The following is an 11743-nucleotide window of genomic DNA, read 5'->3' as shown; positions in this document are numbered from 1 at the left end:
TTAAAAAAATCTGTCAAACCTTTTTGGGTTGGGTGCTTTTTAACCATTGAATGTAAGTTTTCTAACTTATGCTTCTGGGAAATTGCCTTTTGAATGTTACCTAATCGTGATATTGGCTTGGACTTGGAATTATGGCTACGTATTTGAATTGGCGAAGACGAGGGAGAAATTTAGGTATATATGTTGAAGTAATATAGGCAAAATTGCTTCATTGTGAATTATTTTTGGAAAACAGAAGCAACAAATCTGCTATTTAAAAGGATTTGGCCTGTGGTGCAGAATACCACACCCCCAATGCAAGGTTTTTTACCAGTAAGAATAAAGACTATGGTAGTAGCATCACAAGGTCTCTCTTTGAACCCACTCACCTCTGCACTCGTATTTGAGATCAGAAAAGAAGACCATCTCTTGTGAGAAGACGAACAATCCTAATCTTCCTCCAGCATATGTTTTATCATAAATTGGTCCTGAGTCGGCCATAACTTTCTTGCCTTCATGCATGACGACTCTGTAATAAGAATAAAAAGGATGTTTAAAGTCCAATGACCAACTATGCCACAGGGTAATGCAAGTCTTAATCATCAAGATTCTCATTGAGTCAGCAATGTCACTTAAAGTTCCTGTGTTTGCCGCCATATGCCTTTATTTAGGTATACTACCATCTAGGTTCCATGGCAGGAGAATGAATAAGAACATTTTAAGGGGCAAAAGAAGACTTTCCTGGGCAGAAATTGGCTTTTATGCTGCAATAGCCTTGGATGGAATGTACAGTTTCCTTAAGTTAATACCCCACATGACTATTGATATGTTGCTTTATTTTTAGCCATTCTGTTCCTAACCAGAAGGTGATAGGTTAGCTAAAGTTACTTCTGCATCAGGCCCAATGATAAAAAGATAATCTTACCTAATGAAACCGGTCTTTGGTCTGTGGGTCAGGTGCCATCTGTAAGCTGTGAAATCTTTCCAGCCAATCTGGTGAGGATCATGCCACAAGGTGCGAACCTAAAGGAAAGAAAACAGATTTATACCAAAGACACAAGACGGAACAGCACTATTACAGTATATGCCTGTTTAATGAACCAACTGTCATTTGCCAATAACCTTATTTTTACGTTTATAGGTTATGCAATTCTGCAATTACAGCAGAACTGAGGCTGTTGTATGTACTAAAGTTGATGAAGAACATCCTGTGTTTCCCGTAACTAGATTACAGCCTACCAACAAGTAAATATTTATCATCTCATATGACTGGAGTAGATTGCAAAGTCATTAAAATGTTAGAAGCAACTTACCTGTCCTGGAGTGTTTCCTGTGTGCCACAGTGCATTTCGTAGGTGCTCCCCTGGTCCAGAGGTAGAGTTCACAACCTTGATTGAGAGGCCAGAGTAGCCCTGAGCTACAGTGGGGGTTGTGTCCCAGTATGTCTGTGTGATTTGCTTCCACATAACCACGTAAAACCTGCTGCTGGACTGGTATCCAAACACAAAGCCAGCATAATCGTCATCTCTCTCAGTGTTGATGAAAAATGTGCCACTGAAGTCAACAGCGCTGAACTCATCAAAACCTTAACATAAAGCAAGAAACATCAAAAAACATTGCCATTGTGCACATCCTACTACAGTATAGTATCTCACTGTGCCGTTAGCTCTAAATAACACACAAAGCTTATTGCAGTTAGGTTTTCTACTTACCAACTGCAATTCCAGGATCACAGTTAACAGTCTGCACCAATTCTTTGCCTTGATGTCTCACCACCCAGTTAGGATCAATCTGTAATGTCCCTTTAGGATCCAAAGGCACCATTTGGAATTTACGGAAGTCAGTAGTACTGATTTCCACATTCTCTGGGCAAACATCTTCTGCATCGGGTATGTTGTCATCATCAAAGTCATACTGGCAAGCATCTCCACGTCCATCTCCTAAAATCAAACCAAAGAAAGTTTAGGCGTTTACAAGAAACAGTCAACAGATCAAGAGTAAGTAGGAAAAGTAAGACTCATAAAGAAATTATTTATGCTGCTAATTAAGGAGTTGTCCATGATGTAACCAACTGACTGTCCATGATGCAACTATGGCTTTGGTGGCCCATTAGTGAAGTTGTATTGAATTCCCAGAAATTGTTTTTACTGGTGGTAGTTAAAACACATATAGTAAGTAAAATATTGTCTTACCATTAGTATCTGTCTGGTCTGGGTTAGGGACCAATCGGCAGTTATCTCTGTCATCAGGAATACCATCATTGTCATCATCGTGGTCACATGCATCACCCTTGCCATCCTTATCATGATCTGCCTGGTTGGCATTGGGGACATAGGGGCAGTTATCTAGGTTATTCTGATGTCCATCCTCATCTATATCCTGATTGTTGTCACACTTATCTCCAATGAGATCAGAATCAGAGTCAGTCTAGAAAGAGAAAGGTGAGAGTTTTAGCCATTGGCATACTATAAGCTTGAAGAACATACAGAACCATTTCCTACATATCTTCTCTGTAACCATCGAGGAAACTAGACAACAACCAAGGACATTAAAGCCGATTTTATTCCTGTTTGGTTTTTATTGCATTGCTATAGCCATGGTTAAGCCATTTAATGATTTTGACATTGTGGCCAATCATTAAACCCACACCGAGTGAGAGCAGAAACCTGATCTGTGCTAAGGAATGTCTACAAATGTTCAACTTAAAACCAGAGCTGTAAAGTAGGACTAAAGGATTTTTTCCTGAAAAAGTAGCTAATCCTTGATGGCATGAATGAGGTGTTAGTTACATATCAGCCTGTCGGTGAAATAGAATACCCCTAACAGCACTGTGCAAATGTAAGGAGACTGAATGTCTCCAGCCAATCAAACTCTCTGGATGATTTTCAACAACTGCCCCCCTTAAAAAAGTTGGAACTTTGCCAGAATATAAAATGATGGGATGAAGGGATAGATGGAAAGTATAGTCTTACAGCAGCAAGAGTGGCAGTGGTTGATTGTTCCCATCTTAGGTTAAGTCCTATTAATTAGAATAACTATCAAATGAATACAATATGTATGTATATTTATAAAACAAAAATATTCCACATAATTGTTTATCAGGATGGAATCTCTATCCCAATGAAACATTTTAAACTCTTAGCAGGTGGGGGGTCAAGTATTCTATAAATGCCAACAAGAAATCTAATAAGTGACTGATCCGTTGTACTTGAGTTGCCCATGCAGAGGTTTCAGGAAACTGGCACAGCTCCCAAGTTTCTTGGATAATATCTTAAGCTGTAGATTATATGCATAACTAGGAACAAGAGATGGTACCCTTACCTGTTCTGGATTGTGTTGCAGTGGGCAGTTATCACATTGGTCTCCAACACCGTCCTTATCGGTATCTCTCTGGTCTACATTGTACACATAGGGGCAGTTATCTCTCTCATTCAGAATTCCTGAACAGAAAAGGATAAAGGAGGACACATTAATTAGATGAGGTACATTTTGAAATAAAATGTGACTAAATACACAGTCCTATGGTAACAGTTAGGTACTTTATAACCTATGGATCATTGGAACTTTTTAATTACTTTATTTGGGGATAACATTCTTATTTGTCAGTACTGATCTTTAGGGGTAAAAGGAAACCCACCATCTCCATCAATGTCCACAGAACAGGCGTCCCCTTCTCCATTACGGTCTGTGTCAGCCTGGTCTGGGTTGTGGTTGTAGGGGCAGTTATCACATCGGTCTCCCACGTCATCTCGATCATAGTCGTACTGTGCAGGGTTGTACACAAATTTACAGTTGTCCTGCAAGACAAAGGAATGTGTAGTTTAGTAACAACATCACGGTGGTATGCAAGATGTCTTAGCTGACTGATGCTATATATATCTATCCAACTGCCGATTCATGTAATAAAGGGTTCTTTATTGCTTAAGTGTTTGTAGTATTTTAGCTTGGTGTAAGGTTTCATTGGGTTAGTAGAGCCAGCCTAAAAATTTCAGTTAGATGTTAGAATCTGAACATTGAGCTGGAGGAAGTTCACAAATGCTCGCTGCAGCTTGTGATCTCCTGCTGGAAGCTCTCTGTGGGTAGGGAGGCAGAGGTCAATTTCACGTTCAAAGTCCAGCTTTACCAAAACACTTTATAGTTTAAACTCGGCCAAGAGATTTCACAATTTACTAGTCAAATTTCACAATGACCTGATACTTTCTGCAAGGAAGAGCAGTAGTGTTTACTTTCCTGCTGTGCTGCTGGACTCTGCCAGAAGCAGAGAAATCCTTGGCTGGCGAAAACATGAATCTAGCCTTTGTATTCTTACCCTGTCATCTAGGATTCCATCATTGTCATCGTCTTTATCACAGGCATCTCCCATTCCATCCTTATCGTAGTCTTCCTGGCCTGAATTGGGGAGGTTGGGGCAGTTATCCTGAAAAAAAAAATTTGTGCTTCTAGTTAAGAGCTTCCAGACTGAATTCATATTAATGTGCTAAGCACATTTGTCTTTTCCCCTCTCATTTTGGGAGGGAAACTGTTATTATTAAAATATGTTTTATTATTATTTTGTTTTGTATATGTAAATATGTTTCATTATTATAGTTTGTATTATATAAATATATCTACAACTATATAAACGATAAAAAAATAATGTATATGATGAATGATTTTTTAAGCAACTTACTTTCATGCAGTGATAAGTAGCATTAGCAACACAAGTGAGGTTTTCGTTTGGCCATCCATCCAAATCTGTGTCTTCACCACAAATGATGCCATTTCCAGCATAACCAGGTCTGCATTCGCAGCGGAACATGGGGTCGCTGTAGTGGCCGAGGTAAATACATCTGGCATTCTTGTGACAGTCGTGGGTACCATCTGTGCATGGGTTGCGAGGCTTGCAAACCTAGAAATACACATGAACACTATGGTTTAAAAACCTTCAAATCAATTAGCATGTAGATATTTGGCTATATTCTATAACTAATATTAGAGGATGCTAGTATATACTAAACAATAGTCTTAAAATCACCAAGGCTCACCTGCTTATTGGCTTTAGCTTCTTCAATGCCTTTACCAAATGGCTGAGTTCCTGTGTAACGTGGAGGGCATGGAAGACAATTATATCCTGGTTCTGTGTTCTCACATCTATGAACTCCATTGAGAATTAAGCAGGCATCAGGCACCTCTTTGCACTAAGGGGACAAAACAATACTCTTGTTCGCTCATTGTACCAATATGTATTAAAATCTGTTCAGAGACCTTATTCAGAAGGTATGTGCACAACAGCAGCCATTTAAGACCTAACAAAGTAGAAGGCAAGTGAGTGTTACCTCATCAATATCTTTGCATGTTACTCCATTTCCTCTGTACCCTGGTGGGCAGGAACTACATTTCCAAGATCCATCTATGAAGCTGGTGCATTTGACTCCAGCAAAGCAAGGGTTAGAGAGACATCCATCTAAAAGAATATAAAAAGTCCTAATGTAAGTTGACTGCCTATGGATAAGTGAACTTATGACACAAAACTAGGGTTTGATATGAACTCACCTATGGGGCAGTCCTGCTTGTTGCACATCTGAGAATCAGTAGGATCACCAATACAATCTTTACCCCCATACTGAGGTTTGGGGTTGTTGCACAGACGTTCTCTCTTCTGCATTCCACCACCACAAGTAACAGTGCATGTGTCCCAAAGTGACCAAGGACCCCACTGACCACTAACTGGAAAAAAACAGGAGGAACAGGTATTAGCCAACTGTTCTTCTTGACTTTGTAAATAGTTGCAAGATGAAATATTCAAACATTAATGCTTTAAACAAAGAAAGTTTTATGGGGAAAATGCTTTGTATCCCTCAGTGACATAATACATCTTTGTTTGCCCCCCTATAAGTGTCTGAGAGGACATGAGTTGGTGGAGCAATTGGTTGGTGTAGCAATTACTCTGCTCATTCCTTCTCATAGAAAACTCTACGATAGTTATAAAACAAAAGCAAGCAAATTACTTGGGCATGGGTCTTTTTGACACGGCTTGTTCTCCCTTCCTTCCCCTTCACATGGCTTTCCGTTTAGCTGAGGAACAGGAGAGTTGCAGAGACGGATTCTGGTGATTTGACCACTTCCGCAGGTAACTGAGCATGATGACCATGGTGACCAATGGCTCCAACCACCATCTTGCTTAACTAAACATAAACAAAGGAAACATAAGCTTTTACCTATTAACTGATACACATGGGAGGAACATTGCCTCTAGGTCTCATAGAAGTGAGTACACTCTGTTGTGCAATTTGGGAGTAATTGGACCAGACTCTGCGTTAAATTATAAATAAAGCATAATGTGTGGTTCCATACAGCTCTGGGCATCTTACCAATGTGATAATATTGTCATAAACAACATACAATTAATTATATTATGACATAAGTGAGATGTTTAATTCTAACTTGCTATCAACCGGAATACAAAACATCTATATCTATGATTAAGTGCCTATACTCACATCTCTTGTCACATTCCTGGATATGGCAAGACCGTGTCTGTACAGAGGAGCCTTCACAGGGGTTATTAAGGCTGTCGCAGGAACGTCCTCTCTGCTGGATGCCATGACCACAAGTCACAGAGCAAGGTGTCCAATCTGACCATGGAGACCAATCATCATCCGCTGAGTCACTTGCTGAAAATAAAACAAACAATAGGAATTGTTAATCAGTGGCCCCCATGTATGCTCACAAAACTCTTACTAAATACATACTAATGTAAAAAGACAGGGCTTAGGTCTTAGCAGCCCTAAGAAGAACACCTCCATTTAGACCATAGGGTTCCTCCAAACAAGGAATGTGTAATGTAGTTTACACAGCAATTACATTTATCAGATATTATCTTGAATTAGTACATTAGTACATTAGTACATTAGTACTATGTAAGGTGACAAAACAATATGTCATTGCACCAGGCATTTTGGCTCTAGAAGAGAAAGATCTACTAAAAGTTCCAAACATGCCATCTACCTAAAGACATGAAAAATGCAGGACTGAGCAAGTTTTTTTTTACTTGCAGCTGTCCTCCTTTCAAGAGAGCTTTTTATGATCTTCTTCTTGAATGAACTTGTCAGGCACTTACAAGATTAATATCTGCATATTTGTCATTACACCATTCGTAAATTAGATGTTTTGCCTAAGGCTGCAGAAACACCATTTAAACTTTACCGCCCCCCCCCCCAAAAAAAAAACCAGACAATAAATACTAATAAAGGGGTTTGTACAATTAACTGGAATAAGGGGGTTGAGGCTGAGGTTACTATGGGTGAGTCATGAACTTTGCATGAGTCGGATTCATCAAGCTAAAAATATACCAACCAACAGTAATGGTTATTTATAAGGATGTAGACAAGCTGATAGGGTAGTTTAAGTGCACTGTCAAGTTCTGAGTGACTTAAAGTAAAACAACATTGCAGTAAAGCTGTTAAACCATTTACTTACGCCAACATCTAGGACAGCATTCTCCATCTGGAATGGTGGCATTGGTGCAGGGCATCAGAGGGCAAGATACTTTTCGGCATATAGTTGCTGAGTTCTATGAGAGAAATGAAAATGTTACCATTGATATAAAGCAGCTTTGACATGCACACATTTCAATTTTCGGCAACAATGCCATGTCAATGCCTTGAAATGTTTCAATGAAAAGTGTCTCCTGTGTATTTTGCCCCATTTGCTGGAGAGCAAGAGTTGGATTTGGAGCAAACTCAACAAATTATTCTTTTGTAATAACTTCAAGATGGAAAGAATTATTACTGGGACCTTTTCAAGTTATAGCTGTTTTAAGAACTATGTAGCAGCCTGAAGATGATTGATTAGTCTGCAAGTATGGCTATGTGGACATTCTGACATAAACAATCAATATCCTCGTTCAGGATCCCTCTGGAGCTGAGGAAACAGCCCTATTACTATCTATTCTCATTCATCCGCCAACTGAAAAGAAGCATTAAGGGTGTTATTATGGGAATATTACCTGACATGTGCATTCAGTGCAGCTGTCAACGGTCCACTCATCTCTATTCTTATGCAAGACTCCATTGTGGAGACAAGCACCTGGCATCATTGTTATTCGCTTAGAAATAAGTTCATTTATCTCTGTCTAAAGGGAAAAATAAAAGAAGAAATTGTCTTAAGTCAGAATATTCATCTGGCTCTCCAGTCTGTTTGCAGAACAGTTTTCATGGGAAAGTTCACTTACCTCTTTGGTGACTTGGTCCTGGAGAGATTTCACCAGAGTCTGTAAGCCTTTCATTTCTGCAAACAGTTCGGACAGTTGATTGCAGGAAATGCCACACACAGCATGCAGATCCTTTGTTTTGTGGCCAACGTAATTCGTTCGGATGGCTGGGCTTGAGCCGTTCACTGCATTGTCCAAAGTGATGACTGAGTTTGTCACTGGAATGACATGACCAATTATTTTAATCTCTTATTTAAAATGAACATGTTTAATGAAAATGTCCTCATCTTGTGCCAATTCCTTACTGTATTACTGTGCGTTTGCCTTTAATTGCCTTTAATTGCTCATAATCTGTGAATATCCAGCACCTTATTAAAATGCAATACTGAAGATTACATTAACAGTCAAAAATGTATAGTGTTGGAGATTTTTATCTTATGTTTTATCAGTATGGTCTTCTACCTCACTAATGTTGTGACTGCTTAAAGGATAGCAGGTGTTAGTTTGTTCCAATAAAGAACATTTCTGAATTGACAGTAATAAAACATTAACAAAGACTATTATCAGGTTCTCTAATAGACAAGCTTCTTCTAAAAGTCCTAAACTTTTAGTCCTACAATTAAGGGAATTCGTTTTTAACTTACTGCTTGGACAGCCTTTGTTTCTCAGAATAGCTTCCAATGTGGTTCCAAACACAAAGCGCACGTTCTGAAGGACTCCCTGGCAAGAGAAAGAAACCATTTAGATTGCATTTGCTAATTGGGTCAATGACCAGATCTCCATGGTACTTCCACTTAAAAGAAGTCCCATCTTTTTTAGCCTGATACACAAGGTTTACTTAGCCCTACTCACCTGAAAGTTGTCCTTTACTCCTCCCTTTGCTACTCGAAGACGAGCAATGCTTGCCAGGTTCTCAGTGAAAATTTTTTGTATTGGCACATCTAGCTCAGCATTTTCCATCTTGTCACATCCTATATAGAGTTGCGCGCGGTCTTCTTGTACAAAGAGAGTGATGTTCTTCCACTTGCCATCAGCCAGAGCAGCATCTTCTACAGACACCACCTGCTGCTTCCTTTCTCCGCTTAAACTTAAGTCTAGGGTTCCAGCCTGGCCATTGGAGATAAGACTGAAGATGTGTCCACCACCATCTTTTCTCTCCACAGAAATAAGTGCCCCTCGACTCTTCTTTGCTTGACGCAGAGTAGCCAACAGGATGAACCCTCTATCAGCACGTATTGCATCCAGCAAGTCTTGAAATTTATCTTCTGGCAGTGGTGGGATCAAGTCAGCATTTTCAATTCTATAAGCTGGGCTGGAAGGGTCAGGTCCCTTCACTAAATGAAGTCCTTCAGGCTTACGAGAGCCAGCCTTGCGGTTGTATCCCGTTAACTCAAACAGATCAAATACACTGTTATCATCATTCCCAGATTCTGAAATAGAAACAGAATGTCTATGTTTGATACAAATTTACCTTTACGTGCCGTCAGTGTAAGTTTTTTTTTAAGACTCTGGAGAACCAGGAGGTTCTCCCAAACAATAATCATTGCCAAACAGTGACATGAAGTCTGATTTACTCAGTACATGTGTATAAGTAATACAAATATGAATGTTTCAGTGCTACTTAGATAAAAAGGACAATCAGTACCCACATGCATGGCACCAATATTTATTCCCACCTCTATGTGCAAAGCACCTTCAATATAGATTTACTCTGTGTTTCTCACTGAGTACACAAATATATTGAAGAAGGACAGTCATTACTTGAAAAAGTTTGTTCTTTTCTTACCTGCTGCCTGATGTGTCTGAGGCATGGCCAACATCAACAGTAGGAAAATTCCCTTCATCATCCCCATGATGGAGAAATGCAGTTACTTCTGAAAAAAGGGGAGAACCCTATAAATATATATCCACTGCTATCAACCCAAGTATCCACTCAACAGTTCTCTCAACATTCCCATCAGGCAAAACAGCAGGGTGGTGCAGTTCAGCGGTATCTAGGGTTCCATACAATGCATATCCCTGGTCATACATGATAGCAATTAACTTTTTTCAATGCTATAGTGAGCGCTACATATCTTATCTATTATCTTATCTATTTAAAGCAACAATGATAGAGCTGTCTGTAAGTACACCATACTAATTATACCCAGTTGATAATCTACAGCTTCTTGCATTCCAGTCAACAACTGAAGGCTGGGAATTATAGTTCAATAACAGGTCAAAGTTTCAAATTGAACCCCAGCCTTCTGAAATTGCCAGGGGCCTCGAATTCCACCCTTAATCACACCAACAAACCAACTCTTGTTGTCTATAATTGCGTCTATACATTAACAAGGCAAGACAGAGAATTACACCGGCGTTATAACATTAATAAGCATAGTGAGCATTCCTTTATGACACGTTTAATAAAGTTCTTGGTGTGGTTTGTAATAACTATTCATTTACATTCCACAGGGATGGCACAGAAAAAGAGAAGGATCTTTAGCTGGGGGGCAGACAAGCAATTTTATCCGGTCTCACTCAACCACATCTCTCAATTCTCAATGTGCAATTAAATAGAAAGACAAGCTCATCACAGGGTATAACCTATGCAGACTATGGAAGGTGAATTCTTGGCTCTTCCAACAGAATTCTGGAAAATGATCAACAGCGTTTCAAGGAAAAACAAAGCAAATCCAAACACCTTGCTTGTTATCAGCGACTAACATAAGCCAGTCTATTTAACACACACACAGTCGTGCCATGGGGATGCCTTTCTAATATCTTACTTACTGTCATATACTAAGGCAATCTGGATAATGAATCCTATAACCTCATTATAAAAATAAACTTTGCAGAAAAAAAAGTTTAAATCCAACAATTTCCCAGCCATACAGGTAAAGCATGATCATGCACTAAGAATCACACATGCCCCATGATGAAAACAGCACATGCACTAATGAATTAGATAAGCAATTAAAATAATGCAATGCATGATCCACTGGTACTGGCTGGACGCAACCTTATGATATTTTGGCATTGGATGAGTTAGTCCATACAAGAGAAGCAGCAATGGGAAGAAAGCAAATCCTCTTACACTTGTCCTTCTCTCTGTCTGCTCTTCTGTTGAGCTCTGTCGGGTCCGGCTCCTGCTGCTGCCACTGGTTAATGAGAATGGAAGTGGGAGCCCTTGGGTGCGTTTATCCACTCACTGTGCGTTCTGATCCCGGGATAGCGCTCTCTCCTCGCATATAAAGCGCACGGCACATCCCAGGGAGCCTCCCCCAGCCAATCACAGGCCGAGCGGTAGGAAACGAGCTACTGTTTATTCTATGAGCTCACAACATGAGGAGGGACAGACACAACTATCGCAAGGCGAAGATTTGCCGCTCTGACGCACGCTCAGGAATTTCTAACTGACTCTGCGCCAAATTCTTTTTTTTTTTTGTCAATTCAAGGGATACGCAAGAAAGGCATGCCAGTGTATAACCATATATATACATAAACCATACACACACATAAACACATACTTTTGTAAAAGGAAGTTGTTCACTTTTAATAACTATTTCTCTGTTTTTCTCTTTGTATTTATCA

The 11743-nt window shown here is 39.6% G+C and overlaps 1 protein-coding gene across 1 annotated transcript; it reads right to left on the bottom strand.

Moving 5' to 3' along the window:
- Positions 1–5988: 5988 nt before the first annotated feature.
- thbs1.L (thrombospondin 1 L homeolog) lies at positions 5989–11371 on the bottom strand (the record flags this gene model as incomplete). The annotated part of the gene is given in 10 exon segments (NM_001086349.1): positions 5989–6005; positions 6007–6143; positions 6459–6632; positions 7438–7531; positions 7967–8092; positions 8192–8388; positions 8815–8890; positions 9023–9600; positions 9957–10044; positions 11247–11371. Coding segments are annotated over 9 exon segments (1466 nt in total), but the record flags the coding sequence as incomplete, so codon positions are not given.
- Positions 11372–11743: the final 372 nt, after the last annotated feature.

The sequence above is a fragment of the Xenopus laevis genome, chromosome 8L, assembly GCF_017654675.1.
Source record: "Xenopus laevis strain J_2021 chromosome 8L, Xenopus_laevis_v10.1, whole genome shotgun sequence".
NCBI lineage: Eukaryota > Metazoa > Chordata > Amphibia > Anura > Pipidae > Xenopus > Xenopus laevis.
Note: the sequence above shows the minus strand (reverse complement) of the source record. Positions and strands in the feature narration are given on the sequence as shown.